The sequence below is a fragment of the Scyliorhinus torazame genome, chromosome 4, assembly GCF_047496885.1.
Source record: "Scyliorhinus torazame isolate Kashiwa2021f chromosome 4, sScyTor2.1, whole genome shotgun sequence".
In the NCBI taxonomy this organism is placed as follows: Eukaryota; Metazoa; Chordata; class Chondrichthyes; order Carcharhiniformes; family Scyliorhinidae; genus Scyliorhinus; species Scyliorhinus torazame.
In genome coordinates this window covers 247,389,850-247,412,019 of record NC_092710.1, presented here as the reverse complement: position 1 = coordinate 247,412,019, position 22,170 = coordinate 247,389,850, and the positions used below count along the sequence as shown (strand labels likewise).

At 42.6% G+C, this 22,170-nt stretch overlaps 1 protein-coding gene across 3 annotated transcripts in view; it reads left to right on the top strand.

The window, feature by feature from the left end:
• Positions 1-21,928, top strand: part of fbxl4 (F-box and leucine-rich repeat protein 4) — a 134,235-nt gene extending 112,307 nt beyond the window's left edge. For 2 of the 3 annotated variants that reach the window (XM_072499586.1, XM_072499585.1), the window contains exons 7-8: positions 1,230-1,542; positions 16,258-21,928. In XM_072499586.1, coding sequence (XP_072355687.1) covers positions 1,230-1,542; positions 16,258-16,421 — 477 coding nt within the window. In that variant the 3' untranslated portion in view covers positions 16,422-21,928. Of the gene's footprint in view, positions 1-1,229; positions 1,543-2,188; positions 2,467-16,257 lie in introns of those variants that run through there. The other variant, XM_072499587.1, reaches the window with a different exon arrangement.
• Positions 21,929-22,170: the final 242 nt, after the last annotated feature.

The window sequence follows — 22,170 nt, the reverse complement described above, 5'->3', positions numbered from 1 at the left end:
AATTTATATAGTTCTGCAGTTTTCTTTTAAACAATTGCATTACTTCTGTATTTCGTAACCGCCCTTTGGGTTTACCCTGAAATATTTAATATCACATTTGCTAAAATGGTATTCTTTTGTACCAAAATAACCTGATGAAAAAATGATTTGGTGTCTTTTAAAAGGGAAAGAAAGGACAGTGAAGGGAGATTAATTTCTGCTTAAAATGCTCTATGTGTTTCTCTTTGGGGAAAAGAAAAATGTCGGTTGCTGCTTTGTTGCTTGGTGTTTGCTGACATTTTGGGGTCTCCTACCCTCAGAACTGCCCTGTTCTTGTCACTGGTATTTCTTTCTGGAGCAGTTTCATTCATTTTAATGAGGCGGCAACTTTGGATCTGCCTGGAAACCGATGCAGAGCTGCCCAACCCCCGAGAAAACACCCTACTGGCTAAGTATGTCGCAAATTTGAAATAGCAACTCTCGCTCTGCTTCCCTAAATGGAAGTATTTTAATTATTATGAGTAGAGATTTGTTCCTGGATTTTTCCCCCCACCACCAACCAGAGTCTGATATGACGGGTGGACGGGAGGAAGGAGGGGTCGTTGAGAATAGCCTGTCATTTTTAAAACTTTAGTTTACACATTTGAAGGGGTGGTCTGCTGTTATCGTCTCTCTGGCTGTTTCTTCATTGCTATGTTGGAAGTTGGTTTGTGTGTACGGTGCTGAATGGTGAAATTGTAATCAAAGTACACGTTTTGTGTAATGTGATTTAAATGAAGTAACTTGATATATTTCTTAATGAGTGGAGATTTTCTTGTTTCCGTTTGAAAGTCTGCTCGGCTGTACATACTGCCATCATCCATGGAAAGAATAATTGCCGACAGATCTTTTAAATGTCGCAGTTGACCATTTTGATACCTTCCTGCTATGATGTATATTGCCATCTGAACACAGATTGGTAGAGTAAGCTGAGGGCCGCTTGTACTTCAAATCGTGTTTGCGAAAATAAGTTCTCACTGAGAGGAAATATTCTCAGTAAGTCAAAAGCACATTTGATTGGTCCGGTCTTGACATAGCATGTGCTGGCTTTATTATATTATTTACACAATGCATCCAATACATAAATCCCCAAACATGTTTTTCATGAAAATGCAATTTTTTTTGTCAGAACGCAATTCCTAAAGAGCATGAAAAGTGGTTACCCACGTGTGATTTGGAGCACTATTGATTGTTGACCTTCTGCCGTCTAGGTTGATGACTATGACCTTGTGGCTAGTGTGATTGGTGCCAAGTGTAAAAAGCTGCGATCACTAGATCTGTGGAGATGCAAAAATATCACCGAAAATGGCATAGCTGCTATAGTATCAGGCTGTCGGCTCTTAGAAGAACTAGACCTTGGATGGTGCCCGACGTTACAGAGCAGTACAGGATGCTTTATAAAGCTTGCTCGCAAACTACCCAACTTACGCAAGATCTTTCTGACAGCCAATAGATCTGTTTGTGACACAGATATCGAGGAGCTGGCTACAAATTGCCCTCATCTGTTCCATGTGGATATATTAGGTAAGGAAATAATTTAGCAGACTGACTTGCGAATGTGCATTGGAATTTTGCAGTCCTTTTGTAAAGAAAAAAATGGTTTGATTTCAAAAGTTTTCCCTAGCGATTCAGTTTCCAATTTCTTGGTCACATCTGTTGAACCATTTCAGAAAGCATTCTTCTTTCCTTTTACAAAGCTCAGTGACAGCCAGGTCTACTCCCATCATGGAAATTGGGCAAATGGTAAATATTTATGCTGTGGTAAAGTTTTCAGAACCAAGAGATTTCAACTTTGAAAATAAAGTTTTATTTTAGTTTCTGATCCAACTTCCAGTCTATTTTTGTATATTCTGAATTAGAAAACCAGGAATTCATTATGTCTAATCTCTGTACAATAAAATTAAGCTGGTTTGTATTCTTTGCAGTTTGTGACATTTTGAATCGTGCTTGGAGACTACAATGTTATTTTAAAGTAATGCTGCTCTTGGTTATAATCCTCCCCCTCCCCATCCCTAATATACTGAGGGAAATACTCTTATTAATTAAATGAATGTTATCAGTAAAAATGATAATCCCCTGCCTCCAAGCACCCTAAGCAGCAGCTGTGTGCCAGTAGGGCAGGGTAGATACTAATGATAGTCTTACTAACCTTTGTTTCTTGTTAACTTAGTGCTATGTGACCTGCACACAGCAAAACTGAGGAAACTTCTGCTAATGAAAGAAATGAGCCATGTCCATTTACACTGTGTTCAAGAAAGATGCCTCCTTCAAAGAAAAAGTCAGAAAAGACAAACATGTTAGATTTGCTTTGCTTTGCTTGCCAACTTCTTGAGCTGTATTGTTCTGCAGTACAAAGCTTTATTGAACTTCATTGAGGTATGTCCAGTGGCAAGTAATGCTGCTACTTTGCTCTACTTCAGTCATTTAATGCAGCAGTTCAAAAATAAGTACCCCTTTTCCCCTCTCGGGTGATTTGTTTTGGCTCAATATGCTGCATTAAAAAAATTAAAGCTGACCAAATGAAATATCTAATTCCTGCCCAGTGCTACATTTGAAGCGCATTATACTGTAGCCCATAGAAACAAATAATTAATCACTTCAAGATCAAAAAATCTAGAGTGAGGAGAAAGTAAACTTGAGCACATACATAATTTAGCCTAATACTGGTCACATGAGGCTAATTGGGAATCCAGATGTTATTAATTACATTTCTGATTAGTAAATAAAAAAGATTAGTAGATACCAATCTTGAGCATACTATCCTAACACCTAAATTTGCACAGCATATCCATGTGTGCCTTTAATGTTTTTTTGAAAATTTGTTGGTAAAATGGGAATTCAAAAAGCAGAGCATAGAAGTGTTTTATTTTTGGTTGGGTACTGCTTATTGGTCACCTTCTGGTGTGTAACGTGGATAGAAACACCAGACTTCAGCACAATGGAAGCAACGGCCACGTTTTATGGACAAGAGAGTTGTCATCATGGTCAACCCGATCAGTTGGAATAACCAGTCCAGGCCACCAGAAAAAAATCAAGTCCATCCAATAATGATCCACTACAATGGAGCACATCATAGCAAAGGGCAAGCAGCAAGAAAATGTATTCTGGATGGCATGCAGGGGTGGGTCTGGCAGGTATCGCGTGAATCAACACTCAGCAATCTCTCTGCATTAAGACTTAAAACACCATTTGCAGAACCCGCACAAAAAACTAGGAGCTGCACTAAGATGTTGTATCAGCCATGTGTTTAAACACTTCCCATTGCTTGTCTGTCGGTTTATTCATTAACAGTTAAGCCCAGTTTACTGTGCATAATTTACAAACCTGGGTTTGTAACTCTCCCTCTCAGTGCTGAGATGAAACTCAATCATTTATGATCGCTCTTTGCAAGATTCTCTCACCATCAGATTGTTAACTAATACAGGTTTTTCAGATCGTTAACTAATTCAGGTTTGCTACTCATCATTAAGTCTAATATTAGTTCCTTTATTGTTAGTTCCTTAACAAAACATATTGTTCCAGAAAACTGACTTGAATGCAGTCTAAAAATCCATTGCCTTTATTTTTCATAGAATTTATTTCATAGAATTTATAGTGCAGAAGGAGGCCATTCGGCCCATCGAGTCTGCACCAGCTCTTGGGAAGAGCACCCTACCCAAGGTCAACACCTCCACCCTATCCCCATAACCCAGTAACCCCACCCAACACTAAGGGCACTTTTGGACACTAAGGGCAATTTATCATAGCCAATCCAACTAACTTGCACATCTTTGGACTGTGGGAGGAAACCGGAGCACCCGGAGGAAACCCACGCACACACGGGGAGGATGTGCAGACTCCGCACAGACAGTGACCCAAGCCGGAATCGAACCTGGGACCCTGGAGCTGTGAAGCAATTGTGCTATCCACAATGCTACCGTGCTGCCCCATATTTCTTGGGATGTTTTGATTCTCGAATCAATTAAAATATAATCTCCAATCACAACTATTGTTTTTGCTACACGCTTCCCTACTTTCAATACATTTACATCTAGAAAATCAAAGGCTGAGGTCTTTATGTTATGAAGAGAATGAATAGGATAAACATAGAAAAGATAGTTCCACTTGTGAGGCGAGCAAGTGCATGAGCCATAAATTTAAAGTAGTTACCAATAAATCCAATAGGGAATTCAGGAGATGTGTTACTCTTAAAGTGGTTTGACCTGCGTTGCGCAGGTCAAAGACACACAGCGTGAGTGAGTGAGTGAGACACATCCTGAGTGGGAATTTGAAGTTTGGTAACTTTGTAATTTGGTGCAGTGAGGTAACCAGGAAAGGTAAATCTAATTCTGCTGTTTTTCAGTTAAAAGTGCAGTGTAGATTAGTGTCTGATTGGCTGAAGCTGCCCCCACCCTAATTGCTGAGAGGCAGTTATCTGGCAGTCACATGAGGCCTGTTTAGGGGCACAAAGGTACACATTGTATTCTTTTTGAAGTTTAAGTAGTGTGAGTCATCCTGAAGTCTGTATAAAAGACAGACAGAAAGCGCACTCAGTAAGTGTTGCGCAGGTCAAAGAGACACAGCCTGAGTGAGACACATCCAGAGTGGGAATTTGAAACTTGGTAATTTGGTGCAGAGTGGGAGGAGGTGCTTCTTCCCTACTGTTCTGTTCTCCCTCTTTCTTCTGGCCTGTAACTTTTAATCAGCAGGGAGAGAACCTGAGGGCACCTGAGACCCTCAGAAGATAAGTAAGTGATTTTTACTCATTTTTACTTTTATTACCTTTTCAAATTGTGTGTGTGGTGGGGGGGGGGGGGGGGGGGGGGGAAACGACGACTGAAGTGACATCACAGAAAAGCTGTGACCTGATTGGCTGGTTGGTAATCTACACTAAGTTTAACAAATTAAGCATTGGTGAACTAATTAAACATAATTATTTAATTATAATTTAGAGGGGTATCTAAGCCAGAGATTGGAGAGTACTGTATTTAGCTTTCACATTTATAGTAGAAATCTAGTGCTAGGAAACATATAGTTAACAGTAATTTTTTTTTTAACTTTTAACTTTAATTTACTAATTAATTGACGCAATGTCAGTTCGAGGGGTGCAGTGCTCTGACTGTGAGATGTGCCAAGTCCGGGAGGCTTCCAGCGTCCCAGATGGCTTCATCTGCAGAAAGTGCGCCCAACTGGAGCTCCTCACAGACCACATGGTTCGGTTGGAGCAGCAGTTGGATGCACTTAGGAGCATGCAGGTGGCGGAAAGCGTCATAGATAGCAGTTATATAAATGTGGTCACACCCAAGGTGCAGGCAGAGAAATGGGTGACCACCAGAAAGGGCAGGCAGTCAGTGCAGGAATCCCCTGTAGTTGTCCCCCTCTCGAGCAGGTATACCCCTTTGGGTATACCATAGCTGTACTACGGGGGGGATAGCCAATCAGGGGAAAACAGCAGCAGCCAGAGCAGTGGCACCACGGCTGGCTCTGATGTTCAGAAGGGAGGGTCAAAGCGCAGAAGAGCAATAGTCATAGGGGCTCTATAGTCAGGGGCACAGATAGGCACTTCTGTGGACGTGAAAGAGACTCCAGGATGGTATGTTGCCTCCCTGGTGCCAGGGTCCAGGATGTCTCTGAACGGGTAGAGGGCATCCTGAAGGGGGAGGACAAACAGGAAGAGGGGAGGGCTAACGACATAGGCAGGAAGGGGCATGAGGTCCTGCAGCAGGAGTTCAGGGAGCTAGGCAGAAAGTTAAAAGACAGGACCTCGAGGGTTGTAATCTCGGGATTACTCCCTGTGCCACGTGCCAGTGAGGCTAGAAATAGGAAGATAGAGCAGCTAAACACGTGGCTAAACAGCTGGTGTAGGAGGGAGGGTTTCCGTTTTCTGAACCACTGGGAGCTCTTCAGGGGCAGGTGTGACCTATATAAGAAGGACGGGTGCATCTAACCTGGAGAGGCATAAATATCCTGACCGCGAGGTTTGCTAGTGTCACACAGGAGGGTTTAAACTAGTATGGCAGGGGGGTGGGCATGGGAGCAATAGGTCAGAAGGTGAGAGCATTGAGGGAGAACTGGGGAATGGGGACAGTATGGCTCTGAGGCAGAGCAGACTGGGTGAAGTTGCTGAACACAGCGGGTCTGGTGGCCTGAAGTGCATATGTTTTAATGCAAGTATTACGGGTAAGGCAGATGAACTTACAGCTTGGATTAGTACTTGGAACTATGATGTTGTTGCCATTACAGAGACCTGGTTGAGGGAAGGGCAGGATTGGCAGCTAAACGTTGCAGGATTTAGATGTTTCAGGTGGGATAGAGGGGGGATGTAAAGGGGTGGCGGAGTTGCGCTACTGGTTAGGGAGAATATCACAGCTGTACTACGGGAGGACACCTCAGCAGATGTCTGGACGGGTGAATGAGTGAGTGGGTGCATGTGTGGGCGGGTGAATGAGTGAGTGGGTGGATGTGTGGCTTTATAGAGGGTGCAGAAGAGATTTACCAGAATGTTGCTTATTTGCCTCAACCACTCCTGGCAGTAGTAAGTTCTTCATTACAAAGAACAAAGAACAAAGAAAAGTACTGCACGGGAACAGGCCCTTCGGCCCTCCAAGCCTGCGCCAACCATGCTGCCCGTCGAAACTAAAATCTTCGACACTTCCGGGGTCCGTATCCCTCTATTCCCTCTATTCATGTATTTGTCAAGATGCCCCTTAAATGTCACTATCGTCCCTGCTTCCACCACCTCCTCTGGCAGCGAGTTCCAGGCACCCACTACGCTCTATGTAAAAAAAACACTTACCTCGTACATCTCCTCTAAACATTGCCCCTCGCACCTTAAACCAATGCCCCCTAGTAATTGACCCCTCTACCCTGGGAAAAAGTCTCTGACTATCCACTCTGTCTATGCCCCTCATAATTTTGGAGACCTCTATCAGGTCACCCCTCAACCTCCTTTGTTCCAGTGAGAACAAACCAAGTTTATTCAACCTCTCCTCATAGCTAATGCCCTCCATACCAGGCAACATCCTGGTAAATCTCTTCTGCACCCCTCTCTAAAGCCTCCACATCCTTTTGGTAGTGTGGCAACCAGAATTGAACACTATACTCCAAGTGTGGCCTCACTAAGGTGCTATACAGCTGCAACATGACTTGCCAATTTATATACTCAATGCCCCGGCCAATGAAGGCAAGCATGCCGTATGCCTTCTTGACTACCTTCTCCACCTGTGTTGCCCCTTTCAGTGACCTGTGGACCTGTACACCAAGATTTCTCTGACTTTCAATACTCTTGAGGGTTCTACCATTCACTGGAGGATTGTATGTTGTTTATTTTATTTTATTATTGTTTATTTTATTATTAATTGTTTGTAGTTGTTCAGCATATTCTTTATTTGAATAAAAAAATATATTTTCTAAATCCATCCATTTCAAAATTAACAATTGACCTAGCACCATTTGTGAAGAGTTCCAACTTCACGTCTTTGCATGTAGCTTATAAAAGACCTGGGGCGAGATGCTCCGACCCCCCGCCGGTTGCCGAATTCTCCGGCACCGGATATTCGGCGGGGGCGGGAATCGCGCCGCACCGGTTGGTGGCCTCCCCCGCCCCCCCCCCCATGATTCTCCGGCCCGGATGGGCCAAAGTCCCGCTGCTAAAATGCCTGTCCCGCCGGCGTAGATTAAACCACCTACCTTACCGGTGGGACAAGGCAGCGCGGGCGGGGTCCTGGAGGGTGATCTGGCCCTGGGGGGGTGCCCCCACGGTGGCCTGGCCCCCGATCGGGGCCCACCGATCCGTGGGCGGGCCTGAGCCGTGGGGGCACTCTTTTCCTTCCGCCTTCGCCACGGTCTCCACCATGGCGGAGGCAGAAGAGACTACCTCCACTGCGCATGCGCGGGAATGCCGTCAGCGGCCGCTAACACTCCCGCGCATGCGTCGCCCAGAGATGTCATTTCCACGCCAGCTGGTGGGGCACCAAAGCCTTTTCCGACAGCTGGCGGGGCGGAAATTCGTCCGGCGCAGGCCTAGCCCCTTAAGGTTGGGGCTCGGCCCCCCAAGATGCGGAGCATTCCGCACCTTTGGGGCGGCGCGATGCCCGACTGATTTGCGCTGTTTTGGGCGCCAGTCGGCGGACATCGCGCCGATACCGGAGAATTTCGCCCCTGGTACTGACGTTTGGGCTACTTTTCCAAGACTCTCCCATCAGTTCTCCCTACCGACTTGAAAAAATTGATAATCAGCCCATAACATTGCAAATTACAGGGAATACAGTTCTGGTTGTGTAATCTCTCCTTGTAATTTAACCTTTGTGTCTAGGTTTCATCCTGATGAACCATTGCTACAACCCTTCCCAAGGGCCAGCATTCCACTCACCATTTTGATTATTTTCTGTACTTGTCCATCATAATTTAATGATTTATGTACATGAAGATCTCTTTGGAACTCTCCTACCTATCTCATTTATAAAGTACAATGATCTATCCTTTAATGCCCAATAATTCCTGTATGTCCTACCCCTACCCCAGCTCCAATTTATCTATGTAACTTAATCCCTCTTCCCTGGATCTTGCCCTTAATTCTTTTTTTGTAGAAACACCTATCCGCCTAGTTGATTTCTTCCCATTAATAGAACTTATTTTGAGACGCACATCCAAAGCCTACCATTTAGTGGCATGGTATATCAAAACACTACTGTTTAGTTCTTCCAGTTGTTTACTCGTTAGTTGAGCCAGTTCAGATTCTTCACGATAAGCGCCTGATTTTTCTCACCTTGCTACAAGCTATTCATTGTCAACAATTACCTCTAATAAATTCTTAACCATTTGCAGTTGCAACGGTGTACTTCATTTTATTTCAGTTCAGATTTGCTTGAAAGAGTCAGTACATTATTTCTGTAAATGTATTAATAGCAGAGTTTGTTTAGTTTGTGTGTGCCTGTGCGCATCAATACCAATATGAGGTCAGTGTATGTGTCTGTCTGCAGGCATTAATGCAAGTTTGAGGTTTTGATGTGTCTGAATATGCGCCAGTAGCATTTTGAGTGCGTGTGTGTGTGAGAGAGAAAGGGATGTTATCTATATTTCATCTATTTTCTCATTCCCTTTCAGTGAGAATTTAATGCAGCAAGTATTTTAATTGATAAAATAAAGACAAATTACAATTCTACTTTAAAACAATGTAAACGCTGAGCTAAACTGATTCAAAATCATTTAAATTATTCATATGCATAATCTTACAAAATTATTAATTTGTTTATAATTGAATAGTACTTATTATAGTCAACAAATATTTTTCATCAATAACAAAGCCTGTGGGTTTTAACGTTTAGCTACTAGCAGAATAAACAGTTAGCAGAAAGAGAGAAACCCTTTCAAACCCCCAGTGGCAGGCAAGGGATTCCTGGAGAAGATTCTTAGAAATCAATCAGAGGTGATGGATGAATGGCAATAAAGACAATAGGTTAACAATGTGTTTGCGCAGTGCCATTTAAGGTGACTTTCTTCAATGTTAATGAGGAACGCCGCACAGGTCGCGCAAGTCGGGGCCACAGTGCCGTTTGCCTCTGAGGAATCAAGGTAGCCTATATAGCACCGCTTTGAAGTGGCAATACGTGAACATTTTTAGCCCACTTCTCAACATTGCTGCAAGTCAAATTATATTTTTAACCAAACATATTCAAAGATTCATTTGTTACAAATTTTTCCCTTGTGTTCTGTGGCGTGAAGAAATAAAAAAGGAAATTTGTGTATTTGGTATACAAAGATATGAATGCAATGCAATGATTATATTTTTATTATTGGTAGTTTGTAAAAAAAAAATATTTAAACAAAGGTGCATTTGTTAATTATTTTAATATTTCAAACTTCGCAATGATTATATTGAACTGTTGCAAAGCAAATCATTTGGGCAACATTGCAATTTATATGTGCTTGCCAGCATCTTCATCTTATGGACTATCTTGTCAGTAATCTAAATGCAAGGTTCTATTCAACAGGTTACTGATGCTCTATCCAAAGACAGGTGCATATTTCATAGCAGGGCAACTGCAAGATTATTTGTGATGTGATAATGTGGATTGTCCGTTCCTTAGTTGTTATTCCAGGATATTTACTTGGGTCATTGTGTTCATCTTGTAAAGACCATGTTTGCAATTGCGGGAAAACATTCTGTGCTTTTTAACTTTGCAGTATTGAAATTGTCCACTTGTAAATTATTGAAGGCATTAATCAAAAGTCATTATTTTAAGAAAGGTTTCATTATTGAAATGTCTACATTTGTGGTGCTCCCCCCCCCCCCCCCCCCCCCCCCCCCCCCCAGCGAAACATATTTTCTATCAATTTCAAAGAGGTTTTTCTGTCTTCCTTCCTGTGTCTTCGCTTTCGGAAAAAAATACTAGTTACACTGTTAAGGTCAATTTCATTCTTTCTCGTGATCTACAAGATCTAGTCATAATCTAATATTTTCCTCGACAACGTCTGGACTTTTAAAGCTGAATTGGCATTACCTATACACTATTTCCTCGTTTAATTCATCTTACCTTCTATTTTTTCCCAAATTTCTGATTTAAAGCACTATTAATTAACCAAACTGCACCATGTATTTTAGGAACAATGTGAACATATTAGAGGGGTTGCCTACAAGATTCAGGAAAATAGTTCCAGAGATGAGAAACTTCAGCTGTGTAGATAGATCGGAGAGGTTGGGACTGTTCTCCTTGCAGAAGAGAGGTTGAGTGAAGATTGAGGTTGAGTGAGGTATTCAAAATCAAAATTGAGGGGTCTGAACAGAGTAGATGGAAAGTGTTTCTGAAAGAATCGCAAACCAGAGGGCACAGATTTACAATGATAGAATCCCTACAGTGCAGAAGGAGGCCATTTGGTCCTCTGCATCGACCCTTCAAAAGAGCACCCTACCTAGACCCAATCCAGGTAACCTCATCCAACTGTTGGACACTCAGAAGGGCAATTTTTCATGGCCAATCCACCTAACCTGCACATCTTTGGACTGTGGGAGGAAACTGGAGCACCCAGGGGAAACCCACACAGACACGGGGAGAATGTCCAAACTCCATGCATGCTGTCACCTGAGGTTGGAATCGAACGCAGGTCCCTAGCACTGTGAGGCAGCAGTGATAGCCACCGTGCTGCCCCATTAGAATCCCTACAGTGCAGAAGGAAGCCATTCGGCTCATCGAGTCTACACCGACCCTCTGAAAGGCTCTTTAGGGTAATTTGCAAAAGAAATAATGGCGACAAGAGGAAAAATGTTTTCACGGTGGCTGATCTGAAATGCACTGTCTGAGAGTGTGGTGGAGGCAGGTTCAATCAAAGCATTCAAGAGGAAATCGACTTATCTGAACGGGAAGAATGTGCAAGGCTACAGGGAGAAAATGGGGAAGTATCACTCGGTGAATTATGAATCAGCACACACATACAAGCCAAATGGCCTGTACTGTCACCATTCTATGGTTCTAACCAATAGTCTTGAGAGAATACACTTCCAGCATTCCACTTTATTAAAGAATCTTGGAAGCTGATAGATGAGATAATTTGTTAATTTTTTACACTGGAAAGAAATGTCATTGGTTTTCATGGGTATGCAGTTGTAACTTTGGTGTAGTTTTTATTCCTGCTTGTCGAGCAGGAGTTCTCTTAAAGCACTATTGGGCTTGAGTTCTTTTGATGTCAACCAACAAACAAACCTGGTCATGACTAATGTAAGCTGAGCTCAACTATTGGGGTGAAATGTCAGTTGTGACTGGTTCCCTCAATGGCCTGTGCCACACTAAGCCAGTCAGACAATTCCAGGCCCATTCTTGGTCTCGCTTAAATCCTTTGATCTTTGCGTGATTGCACTAGAGAGGGTGCAGAGGAGATTCAGCAGGATGTTGCCTGCGCTGGAGTGTTTAACTATGAAGGGAGGCTGGTTAGGCTGGGGTTGGGGGTTGTTTTCCTTTGGGCATAGAACGTTGAGGGGACCAGAATGAGGGGCGGGATTCTCCGCAATCGGCGCGATGTCCGCCGACCGCCGCCAAAAACGGCGCGAATCAGTCCGGCACCGCGCCGCTCCAATGGTGCGGAATTCTCCGCATCTTGAGGGGCCGAGCCATCACCTTGAGGGGCAAGGCCCGCGCCTGACTGATTTCCACCCCGCCAGCTGGTGGGAAAGGCCTTTGGCGCCCCGCCAGCTGGCGCGGAAATGACTTTGCAGTGCGGCACATTCGCGGGAGCGTCAGCGGTCGCTCACTGCATCCCCGTGCATGCGCAGTGGAGGGCGTCTCTTCTGCCTCCGCCATAGTGGAGACCATGGCGAAGGCGGAAGGAAAAGAGTGCCCCCACGGCACAGGCCACCGTGGGAGCACCCCCCGGGGCCAGATCGCCCCGCGCCCCCCCTAGGACCCCGGAGCCCGCCCACGTCGCCTTGTCCCGCCATTCGAAAGGTGGTTCAATCCACGCCGGTAGGCGTGGGTTGACAGCGGCGGGACTTCGGCCCATCGCGGGCCAGAGAATCGCCGGGGGATTTCCGCCGACTGGCGCGGCGCGATTCCCGCCTCTGCTGAATCTCCGGTGGCGGAGAATTCTGGACACGGCTGGGGCGGGATTCATGCCGGCCCCCAGCGATTCTCCGACCCGGTGGGGGGTCGGAGAATCGCGCCCGAGGTGTGCAAAACTATGGGGGACATAAAGTAGACATAAAAAAGGGGCTGGTTTAGCACAGTGGGCTAAATAACTGACTTGCAATGCAGAACAAGGCCAGCAGCGCGGGTTCAATTCCCGTACTGGCCTCCCCAAACAGACGCCCGAATGTGGCGACTAGGGGCTTTTCACAGTAACTTTATTGAATCCTACTTGTGACAATAAGCAATTATTATTATTATTATTATTATAAAGAGGAAGAAATCTTTCCCCTTGGTAAAGGGGTTAATAACCAGGGGGCATAGATTAAAGGTAAAAGAGGCAGGAGATTTAGAGGGTGGTGGGAATCTAAGACTCGCTGACTGAAAGGGTGGTGAAGGCAGGAACCCTCGCAACATTTAAGGAGCATTTAGATGAGCACTTGAAACGCTAGCATACAAGGCTACAGCCAAGTGCTGGGAAATGGGATTAGAATAGGTGCTTGATGGCTGGCGCAGACATGATGAGCCGAGAGCCTCTTTCTGAGTTGTAAAACTCTACTTGGGACTATATGGATATCCTCTGTGCAGGAGAAAATTAGCTAGGTCCTTATCACTATCTAGTGACCCCTACTGGCAAACATACATGTTGACATCTGTTTAAAACATGATCCGGCTTGACTGCGATATACTCATGAAAATAGGCCACTTGGGCAGAAGAACATAGAACATACAATGCAGAAGGAGGCCATTTGGCCCATCGAGTCAGCACCGACCCACTTAAGCCCTCACTATCGCCTTAACCCAATAACCCCTCCTAACCTTTTTTGGACACTAAGGAAAATTTATCATGGTCAATCCACCCAACCTGCACGTCTTTGGACTGTGGGAGGAAACCTGAGCACCCGGAGGAAACCCACGCACACACGGGGAGAATGTGCAGACTCTGCACAGACAATGACCGAGCACGGAATCGAACCTGGGACCCTGGCGCAGTGAAGCCACAGTGCTAACCACTATGCTACCATGCTGCTCCTGTGGAACCAGATACCAGCAAGAGAGGGGAGAACAAAATGATAGATGGGTGGGAAATATACTAAGGAAACGGCCATTCAATTGGAAAACTTAAAATAAATACTGATCATGTTAAATTTGATTACTTTTTTTACTTTTGAAGCTTCAAAAAATATCATAGACCAAGATGAGCAGCAATCTATCAGCAGGCTTTGTTAGGATGTCACCAAACTAAAGCCTACCATCAAGGACATTTTTTTCAAATAATTATGACTGCCGCACGCATTTTAATTTTTTTGGTTGGAGACACAGCAGGTTCTTGGTGTCTATATTTCCCACAGATTTGTTATTGGTCCCCTGCTTTCAGTCTGCTGAGGTGCTGTTCCAAAGATGGAAGCAGCCCTCCAGGGTGGTGCTGCACCCAAGTGACAGACGTGCCTGTGAGGTCTGCTCAAGAATATTGCTGATATCCTATTGTCGGAACTGAGCCTGATTCTGTTCCTATCTTCAGCACCCGCATTTTCCAGCAGAGGTCACTAAACAAGCATCAGGAGCAGGGGGGAATTTTCTTTTTACTGTCCCCACCAAGGAACAATGTGGCCAATTATCTATCTGTCTGTGTCTGTCTGTATCTCTCTCTGTCTGTCTCTCTCTCTCTGTCTGTCTCTGTCTCTCTCTCTCTGTCTCTCACTCTCTCTCTGCCTGTCTCTGTCTCTCTCTCTGTGTCTCTCTCTCTCTCTCTCTCTGTGTCTCTCCCTGTCTGTCTCTGTCTCTCTCTCTGTGTGTCTCTCTCTATCTGTGTCTCTCTCTGTCTCTGTCTCTCTCTCTGTCTATCTCTCTCTCTCTGTCTATCTCTCTCTCTCTCTGTCTATCTCTCTCTGTCTAGCTCTCTTTTACTCTCTCTTCCTCTCTCTTTCTTCCTCTCTCTCTCTTTCTCGTTTCTTTATTTCTCCGCCCCTCTACCTAGACTGAGTTCACTGACAACTAAACTTTTGTATGTGCACATGCTGCTTGCTGTCAATTCTTTTCTATTATGAGCTCCTGTGATCATATTTATAATGGAAACTGCCTATGCCGTGGTGGAATTGTACCGCCCAAGTGAAGATGCTGCGGTGCTATCACTGGTAGGCTGCTGTCATTAGATTGTCAGCACTTTAGATAGGGTATTCACAGTATAAATATACTCATAGGAATCTGCAATTGAAATGGAAAAATTGAGAACCAAATGTATGACTTTAAAATGGGAACTGAAGTATGTATGCGTGCCCTGGTCCAGTTAGCATACCCTGCCTCTAACCCATCTTTTACCCGAGGACTGCACTTTCCCCTCTGCAGCGTCACAGGAAATCATTTAATAATATTTGAAGTAATCTCAGGAAACTGGTTAGTGCTTTCAGACAGAGCAGAGTGGAAGAAGCTGGTTTATCAAGTTTGGGGAAAATTGAATGAAGCATATACTCACATTTTTAATTCTTCTGTGACACACGGAGGTAGAGGTCGTGCTGCAACAGTTTGTCATTTCCAGACATGTAATCTGATTTAAATAATGCATTTTAATGTTCTGAATCCTTGATGTATAAAATGAAAACGTAAGGCTCTACACCGTTTTATACCTGCTGCTTTAACTTAGGTTTGGAAAATAGGATCAGCCAACAGACTCTTAAATTGGTTAGGACGATCATCATGCCATTGAAATTTAAACAAAATTAATTTGTAAACTAAAAGTATTGCATAAATTAAGTTTATATTCCCTTAAATGAAGAAGATTTAGGGATGATCTAATAATCTTTATTATTATCACAAGTAGGCTTACATTAACACTGCAATGAAGATACTGTGAAAAGCCCTAGTCGCCACATTCTGGCGCCTGGTCGGGTTCACAGAGGGAGAATTCAGAATGTCAAATTTAACTAAAAGCATGTCTTTCAGGACTTATGGGAGGAAACTGAAGCATCCGGAGGAAACCCACACAGACACGGGGAGAACGTGCAGACTCCGCACAGACAGTGACCCAAGCCGAGAAGCGAACCCGGGTCCATGGCGCTGTGAAGCAACAGTGCTAACCACTGTGCTACACTATCTAATGGATGATTAAAGGACATGGGAGGGTATAAATAAGAGAAACAACCTCTTCTGGTGGGGGAGTCGCGAAGAAGGGAACCTAACCTCAAAATTACAGCAGGACCATTCCAGGGTATTGTTGGGAAGCACTTCTTCACACACAGGATGGTGGCAATCTGAACCTCTCACCACTAAAAGTCTAGCAAAAATTCTTGTTAGGCAACGGTGTTAAGACTTACGGAATCAAGGCAGCTAATTGGAGTTAGGATACAGATCTGCCACGATCTAATTGATTGGCGGTACAGGCTCAAGGGGCTGAATGGCCTATTCCTCTTCCTATTTGCCTATTACCTCTCATTGAGAGTTAATTGCTACATTATTGTTTTTAACATGACACTTGATAGCCAATTTGCTCACCAATAAATTGGGCTTTATTTCAAGGTTACAATTGAAGGGAAAATGTTGTTGCAGGTTCTACTTCCAGATATTACATGAGGCTTATGTTTTGCACATCAAGTAACCCCTTGAGATTATTTAACCTGTAACTTCTGTTCCTTCTTGCATTTTCCTATAGGAACACGAATGGTGAGCCCTGGGGCCTTACGAAAGCTGCTACAGTTCTGTAAGGAGCTCTGTCTGCTAGATGTTTCCTTCTGTTCCCAGATTGATAGTCGAGTGGTGCAAGAACTGAGTGCCAACTTCCCGAACGTCTCAATTAAGAAGAGTTACACCCAGTGACCAAGCTTACTGTTTCTCATTGCCCAAAGTGATTAATCAACTCTTTTGTCCTGTTTTGGTTCCTGGGGTTTAACAAAATGAATCTTGACTCAGAACTTTAATTCCTTTGCCATTTGGCTCCATTCCCACTGCAGTCCTTTATCCTGGGAAGGTGCCAAAAGGTGTAATTATTGCAATCGATGCAGAGTAGATCTGGGCTCTCACAACTAAATTAATGATGACATTGTGAAATGCATGAGTTAAAAGTGGAGGTTTGCAAGGAATCAGCTATGTGGTTTTCTCATAATTCAGCAAGTGCATAAAGATAATGGGTGCGGTCTTCCAGCTGCTAACGCTGGCGAGATCTTCCAGTCCCCCCTCCCACAGGTTTCCCAGCGGCTTGGGGTAGATTAGTTGGAAATCCCGTTGATCGTGATAGGCCGCTTCCCTCCGCTGAGAAAGTGCCATGGGTAGGCCAGAGAATCTCGCCCACTGCAAGGTAACTAGATCTGCCCTTAAATGTATTCTGCTGTACATTGCTTCAGTAAAAATTGGAAATTGCTGAGGAACTTTTTCCTTCCACAAACATATATTTTTCAAATGCCACAAGGTTTTATACTTCCAGGAGTCATTTAGTGGAATTGGTATAAAGCAGCCTTAACATGAAGGAAGTTCAGACGGAAGATGGGGGTGCATTGTTTGAAAGCTTGCATTGAGAATCTGTTTTACATTCTGATAATTAGATTGTCCACTGAGCAAATTTTCTCAAGCATGGTGTTCCGACTGTAAGTTAAAACTTCCAGTGCCCATTACAGTGCGGAAGATGAGATCTTTTGATGCACCATCAGCTGACCCGCAAGTTGACGAAGTTGTCTACTCGAGGTCGCAGGTTTCTGTCATGGGTTTCCATGTGATTGAACAGGCTGATATCAACTTTGGGCAATGGGGCCGGAGGTTCCATGAGATGTTGGGACCCAGAGAGCCGAATAGGCCTCCTTTTCTTTCTTTCTCTGCCACCGCTCGGCGTCATCATTGAGACGTTGGGACTGGAGCATGATGCAGCTTGATGAACAAGTTATCTCCATTCTAAATAATTGGTGGCAAGCTCCTCCTAGTCATTAAATGCAATGCTTCAAGGAGAGCTTTAGCGCTTTCATTATCTTCCCCTGGAACGTGGCCATTTAATTGATATGGCCAAACCTTTAAACCAACTTTTGAGGGAAATATTGAAATATTGAAATGTGACATTATCCATTGACAAAAATCTTTTTCCCATGTTGTGGGATAGAACATTGAAAAATAAATGTATGCATGCTACATTGTCCCTTGTTAGTGCTTCAAAATAAATTAGTTTGATTTTCTTTATTTCAATGCAAGTATAAACCCTCATGCAGGATCAGAATACAAGGAATTTGAGTTAAGGATACGATATACATTCTTAAAAGAAGCTGAAATGTTTGTTTAATAAGCATTTAGCTAATATTTAAAAAGAAGACGCAGATGCAGTGTCTCAAATCTGGCTCTGAGAATCTGCGGTCTGAAAATCGGACTTTTTTTTTAAAACTACCTTCACCTGCCTTTTTCTCCTCTCTGACATCTTCTTTGGTCTAATTGTATGGCTGGGCATTCCATGGAGCTGCTCCCATTCCTCCATGAAGACGTAATTGAAGTGCAATAGGAACCCCCAGCTTCTGCCACGCTTCCAGCAACATAACACTGACGAATCTGAAGCAAATCCGCAGAATTTCTTTGGCTGATCTTGCAGCATAGTCTCTGTTTCAAAACTTGCCCTTTGCAATTCTTACTTGAAAAACAGACTGTCAACCCGCTACATAGCTGACCCAGCCTGATCTGAAAACCAGCAAGATCCAACATCATGGACCCTGTATGTACCCAGGTTGCCAGTTTTAGAGTCATTGAGATTTTACAGCACAGCAAGAGTCTGCGTGGGCCTCAGGTACCTATCTATCCTAGTCCAACATTTAGTCCGTAGCCTGGTACGCTACAGTGTTTCAAGTACTGAATAAATGCTTCTTAAATGTTGTGAGAGTTCCTGCCTCTTTCAGGCAGTGAGTTCCAGATTCCCACCACCCTCTTCCTGCCTCTTACCGTAAAACTGTGCCACCTGGTTATTGACCCTTTTACTAAGGGGAAAGGTTTCTTCCTGTCTACCCTATTTATGCCCCTCATCATTTTGTACACATCAATCGGGTCCCCCACTGAGCTCCAAGGGAAACACCCCCAGCCTAACCAGGCTCACTTCATAGCTGAAACACCCCAGCCCAGACAACAACCTAGTGAATCTCCTCTGCATCCTCTTGACTGCAGTGAGACACTGTACCTGTAATTTCTATATTGAGTCATTCGCTCCATTTTGATTATGTGTGGAAAATATATTTTGCAATGGGTAAGAATTGCTTGGGACCTGAATGCTATATAAAATTATAGTTATATTAGCAATTGACAAATCGGGAAAAGATTTTGACTTTAAAATATGGTTTCAGTCAGAAGCAAAATACTGTGAATGCTGGAAATCTGAAAGAAAAGCAGAACATACTGGTAATATGTCGCGAGTCGGGCAGCATCTGTGAAGAGTCAGTTAATGTTTCAGATCAATAATTTCAGGTCATCGACCTGAAATGGTAACTATTTCACTCTCCACGGGTGCTGCCTGACCTGAGTATTTCAATAATTCTCTGTATTTATCATAGTTTAAATCAGGGATTTACTTATCAGATTTACATATGTGTATTTGCTTTGAAAAGACAAGTTTTCACTGAATAGGAACTTATTTGCACAACAAATTAGAGAAATGTGAAATATTATTTTAATGTACGTTTTGGCCAACCTCGGATCTCCCGTATAATGCTCAGGTGTAAATTGTCCAATTTTCCATGAAGTCCTCAAATTGTGGACAATTATTTAAATACAAGGTCAAGGATACCTCCTAAATGAACACAAAATGGTAATCCAATTTCGGATCACTTCCTGATGTCTGTTTTGTTTACAATCCATATTGTTTTAGTTCAGGGTTTTTCCTTGTCTGACAACTGTTGTCAACATGAATGGTGATATTTGATCTCTGTGTATTTAATGTCTGATACTGCTCTCACAAGAGAATTATGACTGACCGTGCGACTGCAGGTTTATGAAGAACTAAACTGGAATTGATTTCTGGGAAATTCAAAATAATGTCCACAGATATTTAGATGACCCACTAAAGTCATGTTATAATGACTTTCAAATGTAGTGATAGAGTATATGTTGACATTTACATGGTATTTTTAAATTGCTAGTAACCTTAAATTCTCAAAGTAAGTTTAAATGTATATAAAAGTTAAGGCATATATATATATATATATATATATAGACTGTTTAAAAAAAACTTCCTTTCCTAAAATGAGTAAATAATTGCACAGAATGTGAATAGGATATTGCCACCAAAATGATTTATAACGTACCATTAAAAACAATAGGAATGAAGAAGGGCAGGAAAACTGTTATGTCTGCAAAATGTTAACTTTTTTGTGCATCCGTTTGTACTAATTGTACATTCAATGTGAGTAACCAATACAGAGTTTAAAAAAACAGTCTTCTGCATTCATTTTGCATAAAATAGTTTCCAGGTTTCAAAATACACTCAAAATAATGTCTTGTTTAAATGTCGCTGTAATTTACAATATTTTGGAAATCTATTTAGTTTGTATGAAGTATTAGATTGCAATCTGTTTTCTAAACTAAGGAAGTACATATTGTCTACAGCTACAATTACCTGAGATCTTATATTTGCATTAAGAAAGAAAATAAAGCTGGTCTATATTGCTGGATCTGTACATATAATCAGCATTAAATTAATTACTTTGCTAACTTAAGGTATTTTCTCCCCCTTTTGGAAGATGTGTGCAAGTAAAGTCTTAAAGTGTGTGGCCTGACAGAATAAAGAATTTACAATATAACAGGATGTTGATTTTAATCCTACAAATGCTTTTCCAATCTGTGGTGTGGAAATGAGCAAGCTATATGTTTTTTATTAGAAGAAAGAGAGGTGTTATGAAAATATTATTCATTTGTCCAAACTTGTGAAATCGCTGATGCATTAAAGAAGGCTTTTGGAGCGAGCTCTTTTTGAAGTAAATCCCCAAGGCAAACGTCTGTAAGAGTAAACGTTTTTAATTTTGGCACTAATTGGCTCCCGTAAGAAATCTATAAAGCGCAAAACTAGAAAATTGATCTTAAATTTATATTGTTCCCCATCCTCTCAAACAGTAAACTAATCCAGTTACTCTTCGACTATTGTTTATTCGGCCTTTTTTATGAACCAGTGAATTGATACATTTGAAAAGGAGGGAGATGGTAGCTTTGTTGGGCATTTTCCGCGTGCCCCCCATGGCATGTTTCTCTGTGATGGAAGGCGGAATCTTCTGGTCCGGACACTGTCAGTGGGATTTCCCATTGAATCCACTCCCCGTTACCGGGAAAACGGCAGCAGGGGTTCACCTTCCGGTGCCGCAGGCAAGTACGACCAGAAACATACACGCCCCATCCCCCGTCAATTACATGTATGGCGTTTGTATTGTGTAATGCTTGATCATCTCTGACAACATTGAACAATGATCTTTTGGAGATTGGAATTTAGCAAATTTAATATTCTCAAATAAATGAAAGGGAGGAAAGCTGATGGGGAGGGTGTATTATCAGAGGTGTCTCTAAAGCCGGTTGAGCATGGGAGTTCTTGTTCTAATAGCAAGGAAGTAGAAACTGAAAATAAGATTTAAAAGATTAACTGGAGATTGAAGTTGTTCTGCAGAGTACAACGTTATAGTCTTTTATTTTTTGCCAGAATCCCAAAACACTTCTTGTATTTTAGGCAGTTTCTTTTTAAAGTTCTGACACATCTGAGCTACCTTGTTCAATGTGACTGCATTAAGATATTTCAATCAGAGGATTGTGATCTGAACCTTCCCAAGGTGAGTGACACATTGCAGGAGAATCAGTGTAACACATGCTGACAGGGGCATAAGATGCATTTCAGCAGAAAATATGCCTTCTGCCCACCTCATCCTGCTGACCATCTGCTTTTAGTTGGCCGAGCCACAAATTTCCATAATTGTTGGAGATCATGCAAAGGGTTTACTTGCACACCAGCTGAAGAAACAATGCATAGGGGAGAAAAACAATGAAGCAAGGAATTCTCTCTGCTATGAATTGCCTAAGTTATCAGATCAGGTGTATCTAACCATTTTTAAATTTAAAATGCAACTTTCTGTTGAATTTTAGTTTACATTAGGTTGCACTATATTGGCAAATGCATTTTTAGGAACAGTTTAATCGACTTTTTGGCAGAGAATTGTGCAGTATGTTAACAAATAGTCACTTTTTAATGAATTGTATTTTTGAAGGCTTGTTATAATGCAAAACCATCCCTATAATTATTTCCTTAAAAGAAAGTTTGCGTTTGATGCTGAAGAAAGTCATTATTTTTATAAATATTTCTTGTGTCAATAAAATCTTTCAATGCTATCATCTAATTATATGGGTGCTATTTATTATTCCAAGGGTGCAGTTTCACAATTCTCCACTCACCGGTTTGCAGTTGCAATTATCTAATTGTGACCTTGATTGTAAAGATTCATGCTGCCTGATATCAAATGCAATAAGTGTACTTAATTAAAAAGAGGGATTTTGACTGAATAAAGGCCAAGTGGATATTGGGGAAAAAGGTGTCTAGATCGTTCACTTCTGAATGAATGTTGCGAAAGGTCTCATTCAA